The sequence below is a fragment of the Akebia trifoliata genome, unplaced genomic scaffold (genome assembly GCF_017979445.1).
Source record: "Akebia trifoliata isolate Shusen 1 unplaced genomic scaffold, ASM1797944v1 Contig00503, whole genome shotgun sequence".
NCBI lineage: Eukaryota > Viridiplantae > Streptophyta > Magnoliopsida > Ranunculales > Lardizabalaceae > Akebia > Akebia trifoliata.
In genome coordinates, this window is record NW_028237043.1 from 1 (window position 1) to 20252 (window position 20252).

General features: G+C 34.4%; 1 protein-coding gene across 3 annotated transcripts; it reads right to left on the reverse strand.

The window, feature by feature from the left end:
- Nucleotides 1–2461: 2461 nt before the first annotated feature.
- On the reverse strand, nucleotides 2462–14580 carry LOC147381415 (disease resistance RPP13-like protein 4). 3 transcript variants are annotated; one of them, XM_086430430.1, is made up of 7 exons: nucleotides 14168–14580; nucleotides 13761–13937; nucleotides 13346–13426; nucleotides 12681–12793; nucleotides 11393–11481; nucleotides 7026–7080; nucleotides 2462–5258 (listed from the first exon to the last, which is right to left on the reverse strand). In XM_086430430.1, exon 7 carries the CDS (start codon nucleotides 5251–5253, stop codon nucleotides 2641–2643), a length of 2613 nt encoding a protein of 870 aa, XP_086286556.1. In that variant the 5' UTR covers nucleotides 5254–5258; nucleotides 7026–7080; nucleotides 11393–11481; nucleotides 12681–12793; nucleotides 13346–13426; nucleotides 13761–13937; nucleotides 14168–14580; the 3' UTR covers nucleotides 2462–2640. The 3 variants fall into 3 exon arrangements, with proteins under 3 accessions (XP_086286556.1, XP_086286555.1, XP_086286557.1); XM_086430429.1 differs by lacking the exon at nucleotides 14168–14580 and having other exon boundaries at nucleotides 13761–14161; XM_086430431.1 differs by lacking the exons at nucleotides 11393–11481; nucleotides 12681–12793; nucleotides 13346–13426; nucleotides 13761–13937; nucleotides 14168–14580 and adding an exon at nucleotides 7200–7352.
- Between the last annotated feature and the right edge of the window lie 5672 nt (nucleotides 14581–20252).

Sequence of the window (20252 nt, forward strand, 5' to 3'; positions counted from 1 at the left end):
TCACAAAGCAAGAAGAAGACTTAGACTAGGTTGATAAATAAAATGAATGAATAAGAATTTGGGCTAGAAACTGGTATTTGGAATGAGAACTAGTAAATATTATTCTTGCATTTATATTATAATGTATCCACACACATATATAATTATTAATGGATTACCATGGACTCGAATAATTTCATGTCCTACTTTTGATGTTCTCTGTTTTTTCCACCAATTTTGATCAAAATATTATATGTCGAAATGAAGTAGCTTACTCTCATCCCCAAAAATGCCTTATATCATATGTTGGAGTTTAATAGTTGATGAATAGGGATTGGATAGAGACGTGTTCCTCTAATCAAATTTGGACTCTGTACATCAAATCAAGTATTGAGATCAACCCATTTATTTATGATCAACCACACCAATGATCTAGATAAAAAAAAATCTGGGTTTTTGATCAAGTAAGTTGAAAATTGAGATCAAACCACTTGTGTTTGTTCAGGAATATTAGCAGCAAGTGTTAGCTCCCTACCGCACTTCTTCATCGAGATTTCATTTTTGATTAAATTGAAGATATATCCATTATTCAATGTTGCAGGAACAATCAGTTATCATCCGTTTATCTAAAATCCGTTTATCATCCTTTAGTTCAAGTTCAATGGTTAGAAATTACTAATCAAGCTGATATTTGTGAGCTTTGAAAATTCAAAATTCCAAACAATGACCTTCAATATACCCTTTAAACACTTTAAAATTACAAATGGAAACAAGGTCCCCTGCTTTCCTTGTGAAATAATCATATAAAAAAATGATTATTTATTTGGAATTTAGATTTCTTTTCGTGCCATACGATTTTAAAACTTGTTTTGACATCTTGTCTCAGCCATAAACAAAATAGAATTAAATTTAGTAAGAAGTTAATAAATAAAAACACCAGAAAATGTCCCTGAATGTGTCCCGATGCTCAAGCTTTATTGATTTTTTTATTTTGTTCAAAATCTTATTTTCACAGCTCTGAATAAAACTCTAGCCAAAAGCCTCCAAAATTTGAACAAAAAGGCTTGAAAAACAACAACAACAAGAAGATCAAAAGAGAAGAAAACAAGTAAGAATAGCTAAGATTTAATTTTATTATTGGATTTTTCCCTCCCTCTTTTGTCCCACTCACTCTCTTAATTTAATTTTGTTCCAAGACATTTTGTACGCCCACCTTATTGTTCGTGTAATTCTCATTGGGCTATGTGTTTAAACGAAAACCTGGAGGAATAGGGTGGGAGGCAATTATAGGAATTATAATCTTAGCTTTTCAAGCCATGCGTCATTTTAATGGCAAGAAACACAATGGGTGTCTTTGTCTCAATGAGATGACCTCGACAATTATATAATCCGCCGTTATAGGTAAATTTTTTTGGTAAATTGAAATATATTTGAAGCCTTTACTGCAAACATGACATTTAAATCCAAAGGCGCGCGCGCACACACACACACAAAAATTAATTAGCATTTATTGTGTAAAAGACCAACATATATCTTTTTTACTAAAAGACAAAATGAGTGGGGTATTATTAAAAAGTGAATATAATGAAAAATGCTTACGTCCTCACGAGGTATTGGACATTAGTATTCCAATAGATTTTAAAGTATATTGAATTACAAAAATAAAAGGAGAGTTACCTTTGCAACCACAATAAATATGACTAATTGGATAAATAAATTTTTATTTACTCAAAGACCCTATTCTAAAGTCGCAAGAGTACATGCAGTTACTATTCCAGCATTTTCTCTCTTCCACTACCCAAAAATCCAAATATTTCACCTTAAAGATTCATTTGGAAATAGAACTTTGATTTGCAGAGCCCACCACAAAGGAAAAACGCTGTCTTAGCCCCACAATAAAAAATCAATACTGATTTAGCATTTGTTGTTCAAGTTGGACATGAATATCCATTGTACTTGATTTGTTCCTAAGTTGGCATCCAAAGTAATTTTTCCTTCAAAGGTTGGATTCAAAGTAGAATGACTTCTTTGGTGTTGGAACCTATGAAGGATCAAACAAGGAAGTGCTTGATGGAAAAGGAGGCAAATTTCCATGCTATAGTATTAGATATTAAAGTGTATCCAAATGGGACGTTAATAAATAATTTAAGAAATTTGGATGTAATAAGTAAGAGTTGAGTGCCAATAGAAACTCTCTCATTTTATAACATGGAAGAAACAAGCAAAGAAGCTCAAAAACCGCTCAGAAGAGTACAAAGTCTGTTCTACGGAGAAAGAAAGCAAGAACATGCATACCAACGATAAAGCTTTCGATACACACATTGCAATATTAGGTGCGATTAACGTCAATATAATGGCTTTGCACCGCTTGATCCTAATCTTCAACATACTAATCAAAGGATAGACATGCACTTGATCTAGAAATAAATGATTTGATCATATTGATGCTTGATCAAATGGACAAGTCCAAGTACAATGGGTGAGGTGAGAGGGATTCAGCATCATCAAATTAAACTCAATGGGAAGCAAAATGTCTCTATCATGGCTCAAATAAAATGCTAAAAAGAGAGAAAATAGTACAATGCAGACTTAATTTACAGAAGAATTGGAAGACTTAATATAAATTAAAACAAAGAAGCAAAGAAATACATCACACAACAATCAAACATACACATAATATTCTTCTTTCTTCCTCCAAGTGCAAGTACCAGCTTGGTCCACCTCGTAAGGGAGCAACGTCAACTTTGGACACTCCACAACTATTAGGAGTTTTAAGGAGGGTATTGCTCTTTGCATTCTCGGCCACTTCTCTTCCAGTGCATACAAATCCTTTAACATTAAGAACTCCAATTTCCATACCTCTTCTTCATTCCTTCCAAAGAAGTCTGGATTCAAGTGAGCAATATTACCTTTAAAAATAAGAAGATGACGTAAATTGGGTAGAGAAATAGGATTGAGCCAAACGGGTGCCCTTTTTCCTGGATAATCAAACAGATAAAGATCTGAAAGCTGGTGAAGCGGCAGAAGTTCATAATCCCCTATCTTTGAGAGTAGCTGATCATCACTGCAAGAGAATGAAAAACCTATTACTAAACACACCAATTGTGTGAGCTCTGACAACACCTTCAGCTCCCCTTCTTCTATTTTATCTGTTGTATCGATGTTCAGACAAAGTTGTCGGAGTTGAGTCAATTTCTTTAAACTAGAAAAATGAAACCCATCCCTGACTATTGAATTCAAAGAAAAACCGAACATAGACAGTTGTTGAAGGTTTTCGATCTCCCTTGGGAGGCATTCTATAGACCAACAACCAAATAGCACCAAGATGCTCAGTTTATCCAGAGATCCTAGATTTTTTGGCAATCTCTTTAAATTAGGGCAATCAAATAGACATAAAATTTGGAGATTTCGAAGGTTTCCAAAAGAATCTGGAAGTCTCTCCAATCCAGAGTCATGTATCACAAGACTAACAAGATGCTGCAATGATCCTATCCCACTCAACCAATCCACTGCAGGGGGTCCAGATGACTTTTGGAAATGAATATTCAAAACCCTCGACCGTTTTAATTGGCATAGTTTTGATCCCATATTTTGAACAAACTCCTCACTTTCTTTTACATCAATCCCTGTCACTGTCCGCAATGATTTGAAATTCATTTCTTCACTAAAGAAATTCTTATCCATATTCGACATCATGCCTACCCAACGTGCTTGGATACTATATGACTGACCTCCGCCCCCATCACTGATGCAAATAAAATTTTCTTCCATTGCGATCCTTCTGATCATTTCACGTACCAAGTCATGTACTTTAAACACATAAAAATTTGATCCAAGATTTTCCATATGTTCATGCAGCAATAAACAACGACTAATTAATTCTTCAAGATATTCTTTTCCAACTTCATATGCAGACCTTGAGTTTTCCCTTCCTCGAACAAAGCCCTCACCAATCCACCATGCAATAATATCGAATGAATGTATTTCATGATCTTCTGGAAATACGGCCAAACACAACATACATGGTTTCAAATGCGATGGAAGCTCATCGTAACTTAATTCTAGCACAGAAATGATGGGTTCACCTTTCTTATCCAACTCTTCTTTCAAATTCTTAGATATTTTCCCCCACTCACTGGTTGAACTTCCTTTACTGATCATCATTCCTCCTACAACTTTGATCGCCAATGGGAGCCCTCCACATCTATCCACAATCTCTTGACCAATGTGCTCAAGCTTTGGATCCGGACACCTCCCTCCCTCCCTTGCAAATGCTATTTTTGAGAATAATAACCAACTGTCCACATCAGAGAGAAGCTGAGAATGGTGTATGCATGTCTCAGTGGCTCCCATTGAAAGAGCTACATCCTCATTCCTAGTTGTAACAATGACACAACTAGTCCTTTGAGGCAAAATAGACTTCAAACTATTCCACCATAAGCCTTCATCTGGCTTCCATACATCATCCAGGATAACCAAACATTTCTTTCCCTCCAGCAACTGTTGTAGTTCCTTCAACTGATCATATAGATCTATGTTGGCCAAGTCTCTAGGCTCACTAATGCTTTTCAACATATTCTGGATTGAATCTTCAAATTTGAATGTTTGTGAAACAGTCACCATTAAGCCATGATCAAAGTAATTCTTCACATCACCATCATTGTGTATCTTTTGAGCCAGAGTGGTTTTTCCAATACCACCCATTCCAACTATTCCAATGATGTTCAAGTTCCCATGTGTTTTTAAGACCCAATGCTTAGTTTTCTTCGCATCATAGTCCAAACCCACTATTTCAGCATCATTCACCAACTCTGGGTATCTCAATGGTCGATTATTCGCTAAATGTTCCTTGTTCAGAATGACTGAATTTGTAGTAAGGTAAAAACCCATCCTCTTTCTATGATTTTGAATTTCTTGATTTATCTCACCCAGTTTCTTTCCCATTCGATAACGAAATTTCCAGAACGAAGGAGAGCAATAGTGCTTGAATTTTGAAGCTCGTTTTCTTCTTTCTGAATTGAAAAATAACTCACAATCTGAGATAATGTCCTCTGCATCATATAGTAACTCTCTAAATTGTCCCACAATTGTCTTAAGAGGTTCCTTGTGGTCCTTCCTTCTCATTTTCTCCACACATTTGATGTAGCTTTGCATCAACTGAAGCCCTTGATTCACAGCCTTAAACTGCTTATGGAACTCAAGCACATGAGAAGCTTCATTTTTGAGACTTTCGACCAAGTTTTTTATAAGAACATTGATGACTGCATCCAACATTTTTCCTGAACATATAACATATTTTTAAAATGTTAAAATAGGGGCATTTAGTCCAGTTTATTAATATTGACTTTTAAAATTGAAGTTCAAATCTATACCATAAAAAATAAAAAAAAGATTAATCCATCATTGTATGTTTGTCTTCTAGGAAAATCAATTCTAAAGAGAAAGTGAATTTGCACACAGGGGTGAAGCCATGATTTTGCCACCTCAACCCCCTAGATTTGGTGGTTTAGATTGGATTTGAAAAATAAAATTGAACTAGATCTTGACTTTAAAGATGTACAGCCACTAAACTCCAAAATTTAAATTTTAAAATTTAAATTTCAATCGATATGGATAGGTGGTCCTTTGGTTCTTCGAACATTAAAAAAGCATATAAATTATAAATAAAGAGTGCTGATAATATGACGTGGTTTTGGTGCATGCATTTGATGCATCTGCTTATAGCCCAATAAATGTATGACATGTGGCGCAAATGACATCAGCAATAGAGGGATTCTCTCTCTTGCTCGCTACCCACATATTTATTCTTTTAGATTTCAAATCTTAAAAAGGGTTGTTGGTCCCACATTGATTATTACATTTATAATCCAACAACATAGCCTTCTAGATTTCATGAAATATTCATATTCAAAAAAAAAATATTATTTTTCAAGCTTGATCCAAGGTGTTGAAAATGGGCGACAAGAGAGCATCCAAATTTAAAAATAAAATTCAACAGTGCAAAATAACTTTTTTTTTTATTATTTTTCTTTTAGAGATCATATAATTTTGTCATCTACAACTCCATTGCATTTGATCATGTTTTTGAATGTCACAAGGTGATCAGATCATAAAGTTGTCTTTTTTCACTATGGACAGGAGAGAGAAAACGGCGTCCGGGCATTAGCCAAAAATCGAGTCATATTATCAAAATTCATAAATAAATGAAAGTATAACATCTACCATATATGTTCGATAAGATAATACTAAAGATGTGAATACCAATTTTCTTCCTATTGGATATGATTAGGGCTAGCAATAGACCGGTTCGGTATCGGATCAATACCAACCCAAAATTTTTTAAATGTGAACCAGATCCGATCGGATTAATGAATATGCGAATCGAATCCGTCCGTTTCATTTCATGCTTAATCTGAAATCGATCTGATATGATCCGATCCGATCCAAACACATGCCTTATTTTCAAATTATCAATGTTAAAAAAAATTTAAAAATATAAATCATATAAAATTTTAAAAAATTCCACTTCTCAACTACAAATATAGAGGAAAATAAAAAAGACTAAAACATTTTGAAATTAAGAATATTAAAATATGTTCAAATCGGATTTCTTTTTGGAGCAGATAGAGTTCAATCCGAATCCGATACGAAAATCTGATTTTTCATGTTTTTTCAGATCGAATTGGTTCTGACCCGTTCGGATATTGGGTATATTTCGGATCATTGCCAGCCCTAGATATGATCATAATTAGTTAATTTTTCTATATTTTCCTATAAAAAAAAATATATGTAGACAAAATCAATAATTTTTTGTTATTTATCAATGTGTTATAGACGGTACTTATTTTAGTATCGTAGAGTTGAAGAGAGTCCAAACCAAGATCCTTCAAATAACCGTTGGGTTGGGTGTAGATCTGAATAGAATTCCAATTTTTAAATGGGTCTTGTTCTGGTAGTGCCTAAATTGAGTCTATTCCATGAATAAACCATTAAAGTAATAAGTAATAACAAGGAAATAAATACATGACAGATTAAAAAATACTTACAAGGGCTTATAGTTGCTTATGCCTTAGATTACTTTCCCTCTTTTTTGATATTCTCCTGCAAAGATCCAATTAGGTTATTTAATTATTGTTACCCAAAAAAAAAAAAAAAAAAAATTTTATAATAAGCGATATAATCAAGCAAAGAAACTTAAAAAAAAAAAAAAAAAAACTTACTATGTGTATAGATAGAGTCATGAATTCTATTGTGGAAATGATAAGAGCTTTCTTAAGCAAAGATACAAACACAGAAATGCAATCTATACACAAACACATTTACACAGTCAGAAAAGTTTTAGAGAAGCAAGTTTTGTACGAGATGAAGGTCTTTAAAGTTGTGATATTTTATAAGACATTACAAGATGAGTTTTTAATACCACTAGCATTTTTTTCTTTTTTCTTTTTTTGTGGTTTCGTTTCGTTTTCATTTAGTGTACCCCCTCTTGTCCTTATCTTATCATTTGTTGAAGAGTTGAAGGGCAAATAAGTCATTTCAAATTAATTTAAATGACTAAGTACTCATTTGGAATTGCATTTGAAAAGTGTTTTTAGCATTGAGAATTGCTTTCTGAATTTATTATCATTTATTTAGCACATTCTTAATGTCAAGCCTCTCCAATTTTACAACCCAAAAACTTGGGTTGTCGTTTTTTTTTTTTTTTTAACTTAAGAATCCAGATTGCATTATCACCTCGTAAGAAAAATATAAAGAATTGGGGAAGAAAAGACGAAATATTTTCTTTGAAAATCTATTTTCCTGGAATTCCTTCTACAAGGGCAATCAAGTATAACAGGTCACGACATAAATACAATATTTTTATTAATAGTAAAAATACAGGTCTTGATGACATCAAGTATGGTCTACAATCTAAGTTAAAATGTTTCTCACCAATCAAACTGGAAATTTAAATTGGTTGCACGAGAAATAGCTTTGTGCCACATGATCCTAATCTTCAACATAATGATCAAAGGTTAGACATGCTCTTGATCTAGGATTAAATCGTTTGACCATATTGATCCTTGATCAAATGGACAAGTCCAAGTATACTGAGTGATGTGAGAGGGATACAGCGTCAAATTCAACTCAATGGGAAGTAAATGTTTCTCTATCAAATCCCTAATTATCAGCCATTTAAATCCATAGCAGGTAAGCAAATCATGGCTCAAATAAAATGTTAAAATGAGAGAATACAAATACAATGGAGAGTTAATTAAAGTGTTGGAGAATAATTTACAGAAGAATTGGAAGACTTAATATAAACTAAAACAAAGAAGGAAAGAAATACATCAAACAAACACAAATTCTTCTTTCTTCCTCCAAAAGCAAATACGATCTTGGTCCACCTCACCTCACAAGGGAGTAACTTCAACTTTGGACACTCCACACCTCTAACGAGTTTTAAAGATCTGAAAGCTGTTGAAGAGGTGGAAGCTCATAAACAACTATCTTTAAGCGTAGCTGATCATCATTGCAAGAGAATGAAAAGTGTATTCCTAAACACACTAATTGTGGGAGCTCTGACAACACCTTCAGCTCCCCTTCTATTTTATCTTCTAAATCTATGTCCAGCAAAAGTTGTTTCAATTGAATCAATTTCTTCAATCCAGAAATACGAAACCCATCCTTGAATATTGATTTCATATCAAAACTGAACATAGATAGTTGTTGAAGGTTTTCAATCTCCCTGGGGAGGCATTCTATAGACCAACCAGATAATATTTTTCCAGAGATCCTAGATTTTTTGGTAGTCTTTTTAAATTAAGGCAATCAGATAGACATAACATTTGGAGGCTTTGAAGGTTTCCAATAGAATCTGAAAGTCTCTCCAATCTGGAGTTTTGTATCACATGACAAACTACTGCAGGTCAGATGACACTTGGAAATAAATATTCAAAACCCTCAACTGTTTTAATTGGCATAGTTTCAATCCCATATTTTGAACAAACTCCTCCCTCTCTTTTACATCAATCTCTGTCATTGTTCGGCAATGATTTGAAATTGGTTTCTCCACTGAAAAATTCATATCCATATTCAACACCATGCCTACTTGACGTGATTGGATACAATAAGACTGACTTCTTCCCCCATCACCGATGCAGATAAAATTTTCATCCATTGTGATCCTTCTAATTATTTCACGTACCAATCATGTACTTTAAACACGTAAAAATTTGATCCAAGATTTTCCATATGTTCATGCAGTAATAAACAACGGCTAATTAATTCATCAAGATATTCTTTTCCAATTTCATACGCAGACCTTGAGTTTTCCCTTCCTCGAACAAAGCCCTCACCGATCCACCATGCAATAATCTCGATTGAAAGTATTTCCCGATCTTCTGGAAATATGGCCAAACACAACATACAAGGTTTCAAATACGAGGGAAGCTCATCATAACTTAATTCTAACACAAATGGGTTCTCCTTTCTTACTCAACTCTTCTTTCAACTTCTTAGATATTCTCCCCCACTCATTGGTCGAACTTCCTTTACTCATCATCATTCCTCCCCATGACTTTGATCGCCAATGGGAGCCCTACACATCTATCCACAATCTCTCGACTGATGTGCTCAAGCTTTAGATCCGGCCACCGACCTTCCCTTGTAAATGCAATTTTTGAGAATAATGATCAACTGTCCTCATCAGAGAGAAGCTGAGGATGATGTATGTGCCTTAGTGGCTCCCATTGAGAGAGCTACATCCTCATTCCTAGTTGTAACCGTGATACTACTCCTTTGAGGCAAAATAGACTTCAAACTATTCAACCATGAAGCTTCAATTGATCATATAACCAAATATTTCTTCCCCTCCAGCAGCTCTTGTAGTTCCTTCAATTGATCATATAGATCTATGCTTGCCAAGTCTCTACGCTCACTAATTTTTTTCAACATATTCTAGATCGACCCTTCAAATTTGAATGTTCAGGAAAAAGTCACCAAAAAAACATAATCGAAGTAATTCTTCACATCACCGTCATTGGGTATCTTTTGAGCCAGAGTGGTTTTTCCAATACCACCCATTCCAACTATTCCAAAGATGTTCAAGTTCCCATGTGTTTTTAAGACCCAATGCTTAATTTTCGTCGCATCATAGTCCAAACCCACTATTTCAACATCATTCACCAGGTCTGGGTATCTCAATGTTCAATTATTCACCAAATGATCCTGGTTCAGAACTGAATTTGTAGGGAGGGTAAAAACCCATCCTCTCTAAGATTTCGAATTTCTTTAACATATCACACCCAGCTTCTTTCCCATTCGATAACAGAATTTACAGAATGAAAGAGAGCAATAGCGCTTGAGAGTTGACCTATAAAAGAATAATTCAGGAAAAAAAAATTGTTAGTATTTCAAAAGAAAAAATTGGTGTTTCAATCCAAATTTAATAATTGGTGATTTATTAATAAAATGATTGCTACATTTATGAAAAAATATTTTTTTTATGTACCTTAGCTGAATTGAAGATTTCTTTGCTGCAATTTTGAAGAATGCCTACAGACCAAGCAGGGACTAAGAACTTTTCGTTGGATTGCAAGTTGACGGTGGCATCACTCGAGGTGTTTGTATTGCTCAAGAAACATACTGAACCGCCACCAACTTTGTCGTCATACTGAGTTACCGTAACACTATTTCCAAGTTCCTTGTCGGTCGATGACTTCTGGGTGAGAATTGACTCCACCGAGTTGATGGAGGCATGAAGCTGCTTTAGACGTCCCCATTTGGGCTTGATTCAAAGTACCTGAATGCATCATAATTTATGTTTAATTAATGCTTTGCTCTTTCTTTTTGTTATATTTCTCGATCAGTTTTAATTTACTATAGAATTAGTTGATTTTATATATGATCACCATATTCATCAAGTGGTGCATCGTAATTGTAAGACATTGTAATATATGGTACTTTTGCAGTGCGGCCGAAGTTGGTTCCTCCATGATATTGATGAAAGCATGCAACCAAAATAAAATTAACATAAAAGATTTTATTCATGTGAGTGTATTAATGATTAGTATAATATGATTGTTGTGTGTATGAGGGTCAATGGCTCCTTATAGAAGTACTGTGGATGATGATTATAACCCTTGATAAAGATCAAATGTACCTAATAATATTTTATCAAGGCAGTAGAGGTGATAACTATGCTAATACTGACCCTGTAGTAATTCTGTAAAACACCAACCAATTGGAAGAACCATGCAAGGACGAATGCTACATCTTCAGCAGTCCTATGTGGATCCGGGTTACCCCAGCTCCTGAACCTGAAAGAAGATCAGTTTAAAACCCCATAACTTCTATAACAAATTAAGGGGGAAATGTAATGGCAAGGAAAGATGAATAATGATGTATGTTAATTAAAGAGAAGATGACCCACCAGCCAGTCCAGTTCTCAGTCCACATCTTGGAACTGTTTGGTTTGTTTGGATTGAAAGTAGCACAGTAGAACCCGTTACAAGTGTTCATCTGTTTGAAGACACAAACCAAAGAATTTACTAAGATTTCAGATCTACAAATGGCACAAAATCTTGGGTTGAATGATATTAATGTCAAATTAATGAGCTCATTAAAATAATAGAATGATTATCTGCACCCTCTGGGAAATGGGCTATTAGGTTTTCTCTCTTTTTTTATTGTGATCTAAAAGCTAGTGCCCAATAAGAAGACATGCTAGAACAGTGGGGATTAAAAAAAATTAGCATTTTGTTGTAAAATTAAATGTAAGTATCATTTGAGGGGAAAGGGAAGGCAAGGAATTATGTAATTTAGTTTTTTAGTTTATATTGGGATTTAAAGATATTATTATGATTTATGTCGCAATAGCAATAACAGGAAGTTATTTCTTTTGCCCTTAGGAGACCCTAAGTTAAGGTTATGGGGTTTTAACCAAACATTTGAGGACTTGAAATAATCAGTCTGTCCACACACACAAAGTCACTTTGTCTTGCGTGCTAAGTTCTCTGTATCTCTTAGATGCAACTGCTCAAAACCACCAAGCCTTTATTCACAGATCTTCTTCAACAAAATCAAGACCATGTGTCAGTTCTGAGTAATCTATATAACGTTCTAGAAGAAAGGTAGAATGCCAAGCTTCATGGAACTTCCCATAAATTGGGATTTCAATTTAAAAAAAAAAAAAAAAACTGAAAGGGCTTTAGGTGTCAAAAATCCTTTTTTTTATAGATTGAATAAAGGCTATGAAATCATTTCGCAACTTGATAAAACTTTATCTCCTATCTTATTTCTCATCCAGCCTGTCAAAAGAAAATATCACTATAACATTTCCATTATCTTCTCCACAACATCATCTTCATGCATTCTTATGAAATACATACCAATAACGTACTTATTGAGCACTTGTGGTAAATATGTATAATATGCACTTAGGAAAGGTGTTCCAGTTTGACAACAATTGGAAACTTCAAAGAAAACAATTTACTACTAGCACACTCAATAAAACCTACTGATGGCTGGTAAATGAATATAACATTGTGCTTAGTACAGACCATTACAGAAAATTTGAAGTAACAAAAGGAAGAACGATTAGATAAGAATATAAAAACATAAAGAGATCTTATAATAGTGTAACTATTACCCATGAAAGAAGTAAATTCATTGATAAATCTTCAACTAGAACAAACTCCTCATCGAATTAGTATAAATACCTTCCTTATTGAGAACACGAGCAGGAACATTATCAGCAGTTGAAGCTCTTTTTATCCACAAACAGCTGCAACAAAGATTGTTCAAAGATCCAAACCATAGGGAGTATTTGTGGCTGCAAGAACGACAACTTCTTGATCATTGTGTCTTACACCAAAGATTGTTCATAGATCGAAATTGGTAATCACTCTCCACAACACTTTGTGATGGTCTAACACCCATCTAAACCATTCCATTACCCATACAAACCATGCTGAAGCTGATGCAGCACCAAAAAACCTCACCTCAGCCCTTCATCTACCTTCATACCTCCTGCCCCTGCAATACAGACCAACCAAACCCTAGCCTCCAACTCAATAACATCCCTCCATAACCCTTCCTACATCTATTCTAGTCCTCAATATTGCTGTTGCATCTCATTCCAACCACCCAAACTGTTGCCACACCCTCTCAACAGCCCCAATTGCTACCTACCTTATAAACCCTAGCCTCATCCTCTCTGGTAACCTAACTAAACCTATCCATTACCCTTAAAATCCAATACAAAGATCAGAACATTAGAAGAAAAAAATGCTACAAAAAATAACTGATTAATCAAAAATAAATGAGAGACTTATGGGAGTCTACATCTAAGCTCGTACATCTTTAGCATTGATATTTGACAAACCTGAGGTGATTTTTGAGCAACCGCCTTCATATCTTCAACAGCTCCCTCCCAATCTTCTGACAAAAGCTTGGCTTCACCCCCCTGGCAAATAAAAAACATTCCCAGTTAGATATCACAAATGCAACAAAAAATTTGTACATTGAAGTGCGGGAACATCTAGTATAGAGAGGAAAGAACTAAATCATCAAGAGAGAACCGTAACCAAAGAACTAAATCATCAAGATAGAACCCTAATCATAAACAAAAAATTATACTAAGTTCTAATAATTGTTTCAGGTATATCACAATCAACGAAACATTTACAGTAAATTTTCAAACAAACCAATGAATCAATGGAGAACGTATCTGAAAATCGAAATATTTTAGTCCTCTCAGATTAAGAAAAAGATAGCGAGAGAGATTGTAGTGTTCATACCTAAAACAAATCAGAAATCGAAGACCGTGAGAGGGGGAGCTTGAGAGATCGATATTTCAGAGAGAGGAAGAGGGATCGCTCGAATGTTTGAGTTAGGGTTTCGTTCGAGTGTTCCGATCGAAATGTGTTTCGTTCGAGAGGAGAGCTTCGTTCAGTGGAAAGCTTCTTCATCTTCGTCTGCGAAATCGAGAGAGAAGAGAGGTGAAGAGTTAGGTTTCTTCGTCTGAGAGAGATGGAGAGGAAAGAGACAGAGAAGAGAGGTTAGGTTCGCTTTCTCCGTCTGTGAAATCGAGAGAAACAACACAAACTCTCAGTCCCATCCAAATCCTCCTCCAAGACAAAACCCAGGTACGCTGCCTCCGCCCCAAAGCTCCAGTCCGTTTGGACACTAACAATTACATAGTTACCATTGGATTTGGTACGCCCAAACTAGATCTTTCGCTGGCATTTGACACTGGCAGTGACTTTACTTGGATTCAATGTCAACCATGTGTCGTCAATTGCTATCCACAACAAGACCCAATATTCGACCCCTCCAAGTCATCATCATATTCTAATATCTCTTGCAGTTAGGTCTAAGGAGTGCTCCCAAATAAAGGGGAGTTGCTCCACCATCTCCACCTGCATCTATGGCATCCAATACAGCGTCGAGTTCTATTCAATTGGATTCTTTGCACGTGAAACAATAACGCTAACATCTTCAAATGTATTCCCCAATTTCATGTTTGGTTGTGGTCAAAACAACCAGACCATCTGGAAAAATAGAGGGGTTACTCGGCCTTGGACGCGATAATATATCACTTGTATCTCAGACTAGTCAACTGTGTGGAAAAATATTTTCTTAATTGTATCCCACCAATAGCAAGCTCTACTGGATACCTAGCTTTTGGAGCCCCCACCAAGACAGGTCTCAAATACACGGCTCTTTTGACAAACCCACACCGTCCATCATTGTATGTCCTAAACCTATTAGGGATAAGTGTGGCAGATTAAAAATTAGCAATCTCACCATCAGTATTTACCTCTCTGGGTACCATCTTAGACTTTGTCGTTGTAATCACTCATTTGCCACAAACAGCCTATTCGGAACTCTGGTCAGCGTTTCGAAATTTGATGTCGAAGTACTCACCAGCTCAACCATATTCATTTTTGGATACATGTTACGACCTTTCTGGGTTGGACACAGTCACAATAGCAAAGATAACCTTGCATTTTGAAGGTGGTGTTGATGTGGACTTAGACAAGTCGAGGACATTATTTGTAATAAGTGCATCACAAATGTGCTTGGGTTTTGCTGGAAACAATCCAAATGACCCGACGACTATCCGTGGAGTTGCACAACAGCAAGCATTGGAGGTGGTCTATGATGTGACTGCGGGAAAGATTAGATTTGGATCACGAGGTTGTAGTTAGTTGTGGAGGATATTTCTTGCTAGGTACCAGGGGGCGACACGTGACACCTAGGGATTCGAGTCAAGTATAGAGATACAAGGGTAAGTTCGGTGACTCGGTCACAAACCAACCATGGGTTTAGGTCTCGGTTGGAGAAAAGCAGGGAATAGATCAAAATGGATTAAATCGTCGCTCATCCAAATCGTCCATTTATAATATTAACATGTACTCCGAGGTGGACACGTGGCATCATTTGAAGAGGGTTCTTTTCCTTTTTAATGTAATAACTAATTTAGATAAAGGTAATATGGTCAATTGTATCCTAATAAGGGTTAGAAATCTTTTCTATAAAAAGGCCTTGAGGCCATTGAAAAGAGAAAAGGAGGTAGAGAGAAAGAGGAGGGAAGGAGGCCAGGTAACCGTGAGGTTTATAGTGGAACGGCTCCTCGAGCCCGTGGACGTAGGCATGTTTGTCGAATCACGTAAAAAATCTGTCTTCTATTTCTTTTTTATGTTTTTATTATCATTTTGCGGATTAAATGTGGAAATCATGATCGAGGTTGATTTATCTCAAAATCAGCCTTCACATTAGTCATGAGGATTGTTCCCTTCCTTTTTCACAAAACAAGATTATCTATATAGGATAGGTAGACAACAAAATGAGTGAATAAGAATTTGGGCTAGAAAACTGGTGTTTGTAATAAGAACTAGAAATGAAAAACCTTGAACAACTATATTAGAGGGTTGGTCTTATAGTCTGTTTGTTCCAGAATTTATATTTCATCAATTGCTATAGTGACATCTTGTTCTAGAATTTATATTCGATCAATTGTTGTGGTACTATTTTTTAAGGGTCCTGTCACTAGTTGTGATGATTGTCAAAGTCATCTAATATACAATCCAAATGGTGCATCCATGGCCTGAAACCTAAATGGAAGTTTTTTTAGACAATGTATAGAATTGCAAATCTTAAATTACAACAAATTAACAAGCAAACAACAGAAAAATATATCCAAATGTGGAATAATTTCAAAAGTTCACAACATCATAAACACCTTCAACTCCCCTTATAGTCTGAGTTGAGACAATTTCTTCAACCCATTGTTGACTATATCCAATTCTCAAGAAAAAAGAAGAAACAGAGTTGTCCAAAGTTTCCAAACTCCACGGGAAGGCACTCTAGCCTACAACCAGTTAAAATTTCCAAATAAAATTTTCTTCTTTTGCAATCCTTCTAATCATATTTCATATTTGTATCATGTACTTTAAACACAAAGATTTTTGTTCCACGAAAGTGCTCATAGCAGATAAATAATATTAATTTATCAAGATACTCTTTTCCAATTTCATATGCAATCTTGCCCAAAAGATACACAATTATGGTGAGGTGAAGAATTATTTTGATCCTGTCTTCATGGTAACTGTTTACAAACTTTCGAATTTGAAGAATCAGTCAAGAATATGTTGAAAAATATTAGCAAGCTTAGAAACTTTGTAAACATAGAAGTATATGGTCTATTGAAGGAAATGCAGGATCTGTTAGAGGGGAAGCATCGTTTGGTTTAGAGCTAATAATGATTTGAAATATACCCAAGTTCGAAATGGTTTGAACCGTTCGGATAAAAATAAAAAAATTGGGTTTTCAGATCAGATTCAGATTGAAATCTCAAATCTGATACAATTTCGATTCGGATTCAAATATATCCCAATCTGTATAAAAAAAATCTGAACCAAACATGTTTTCATATATATTTTTATTTATAATATCATAAAATCTATTTAATAAAACACAATTGAGTTGCTATAATTTTGTATTTTTTGAGGTGGAGATAAATGTCCCATCAACTACAATTTTATGCTTGGACAAATGTCCTATTTACCTACAACATTTTTTTTTTAGTCTTTTACGTTTCCCTCTATATCTAGAATTTAAAAACGGACTTTAAAGGAAGAACTGGATGAGAACGGTGAACCAATCTTTTCTATGCTTGAATTAAGCAAGCTATGAAGACCTTATTTCCACTTGAAACCATGTATGTTGTGTTTTGGTGCATATCCCGAAGATTGTGCAATAGCATCCGGTCTTAAGAATGTCACACTACGGTCTTAAGAATTTCTTTGTGATCCTTTCTTCTCACTTTCTCCATGTGTTTAAAGAGTTGCTATTTCCACATCAACTTTTACTTAGAGCACCCCAAGTGTGTTAATTCTTGGGTAAATCTTCATTTTGTATGTTGAATACGACGAAATTCTGGATTTGGTACACTGTTCATTTGAATTCTCAAAACATGCATTCGTCATTTTTATAACCTACAATTTTAATATCTACGAAATCTTAGATATACCAACGAATTCATTGATTATAAAAGTGACGAATTCATTTGAAATGCATATTTTGGGAATTAAAATAAACAGTATTGTACAGAAATCAGAATTTGAACATAAGTTGTGCACTTTTTGGAAAAAATCCGTTAATTCTTTAGAGAAATTATATTCTATTGCCAAAGTAAATTTGGCTCATAGCATTGGAATGCAAGTCCTTGAATAGGCATAAGTGCTCTTTAAATAAAATAAAATATGCATGAGTGCTCTTTAAAATGAAATATTCAGCATTTATGCCTATTTGCGTTGGAGTTGCTCAGAGATGGCCAGCGCGCTTTGGAAAAGAAAAAAGAGTCACGATTTTCTTACACTCCCTCTAACATATACTATGTGACGTGGCATGGTATAGAATCATAATTTTTTCTAAGGATATACAACCGTACATCCCATAAATATATGTAATTGTCTATTCGATAAAAAACTATGGTTCTAACTCATGTCACGCCAGAAAACTTATGCTAGAAGGGGCGTCATTAAATCATTATTCAAGAAAAAATGGAAGTGTTGACAGCGCATTTACTGCCCTCTCGCTTTGGAGAATAAAATTTTTTTTTTTTTGGCACGCCATTTATAGCTAGGAGCCAGCACATTTACTTTGGCTGGACTATAATTTAGGAGAGAATTACGAGGTAGACCTCTTATTGTAATTATATTACAAAAACTCCCTTACTTTACCAAGTTTGTTACTTGAAGAAGCCTTACTTTATGAATCATGTTATCATGACTAACTTAATAAGATTTTAAATCTTACTAAGGATCATTGAGATCATAAGGATTATCAAATCATAAATCCAACAGGATAGTCTTATAGGTTTGAGGGAAAATCTTAGAATTTGATATTTAATTTATAAGTTTGCAACATCAGATCATATTTTTAGATATAAAAAATTAATATGGTTAGAATCTACTTCAAGATATGTTAAGTAACAAATTAACTGCATAAATTTGAATTATATGATGTGAATCTCACTCTAGTGTTTGCTCAGTAACAAACGTCATAAAGTACAGTATGCTTAGAGTTGTTAGAATTCCTAGGAAGTTTTTATAATAAAAATGCAACAGTTGGATCTGCTGGGTAAACCTCTCATAATTGAGACTCTCTCTGCATTTTGTATATTAAAGCTTTAACAAGCTCTTACTTGCTCTCGCTCCGAAACACAATAAACTCTGCTACCATCTGTAAGTATGTTTTTTGAGTTTTTATCCTTTTATTTTCTCTCTTACAATCCAATATTTGTTTATTTAATAATCATCTTAGGTGGTCTTTGTAGGCAAAACTAAAGAGGAAAACTATTATACTGCTTTAATAACTAATATAATCTGGAAAGTCATTTTTGTCTTCTTTATTTTTTCAACCTTTTTTTTGTTTATTTCCATTTTTATTTACATCAATCTCATATTCTTAAAGTATAAATTTGGACAATATACATGCAATTGTACGTGAATCCGGCTCCATGATCTAAAAACTCCACACCTTACAGGCTTACACCACCTTTTGGGGTACTTAATTAGAAATCGAATCGTTTGGCGACTTCTTTTTAATATTGAATGTGACCAATTTTTAATTTTAATCTAAAGTTTGAAAAATAATTTAAATTTCCTAATTTTACACCCACGAGCCTCTTGTAACACAAAGAATGTTCACTAAAATATTCATAACCATTAGAACAACTTCAACCGTCCTTTAAAACTCCAAATATAGAGGTTGAGGCAAACAAACCAAACTCCAACCATCCTTTCTTTTTAAAATAATAATAATAACTATTCATTGCTTCATATTTGAAGTGAAGTGAGGAGATTTAAAGCTATACCTTTAACACTATTCACCTTTTTCTGATAAACCCTATCATATACCATCTTTTTGTATAAATATCAATTTTATCTCATTTTTTCATGTAACATGATTTAAATGTCACTTTTGTCCTTGACAAGTTTGACTTTTTTTTTCATTAATATTTTAAAAATCAAATCAATTATTCCATCAAACTCGATGAAAATTTGCCACAAATTATGTTTGAACCACCAATTTTGCAAGATTTTCTTACTTATGAAAGTAAATTAAGGTAATTAATTTTGAGACAAATCTCTATAATATTTGAAGAGCGTGTCAATTTTTAATGGAGGTGTGATAAATAACTTAAGAAATTGGGGGTGCAATAAGTTAAAGTTGGGGTGTCAATGGTAATTCTCTTTTTTCTCTTAATTACAATATAATAAGTAAAAATTGGAGTACCAATAGCAACACTTCATTTTTTTTCAAATTTTAAAATGTGTTTGAATAGTATTTTGAAGTAATGAATAGTGATTTGAGAGTGGAACACTTTGGATTTTCTAATTAGAAAAGTGGCGGGAAATACACTAAATAAATTTACCAGTTGAGCCCTTCTCTGGAACCCTAAATTAAGCAAAAGGGCGGGGGTACAAAGGAGATCAACCGCTAGGGAGATAGAGAGAAAACTGCTTTTTAAAAAACACAAAACAAATAAGGCGAGTGACCTTGCCTTGCCAAAGACGAGCTAACAGGGAGGGCCCACCAAATACTAAATGGAAGGGTTTTAACCTTTTTTTGATGTAAATGCCAATTTGAAGATATTTTTTAAAAATCTAGGTTGGAGTTGCTCTTAGATTGTCTTGGTTGCATTTCAATCTCTTCAATTCATGACAGTAATAATGGTATTACAATAAATTGTGACTAATTTTAGGTCCCCCTTGGAATGA

Coding starts and splice junctions, on each gene's coding strand:
- LOC147381415 (XM_086430430.1), bottom strand. CDS start 5,253: ATGTTGGATGCAGTCATCAATGTTCTTATAAAAAACTTGGTCGAAAGT.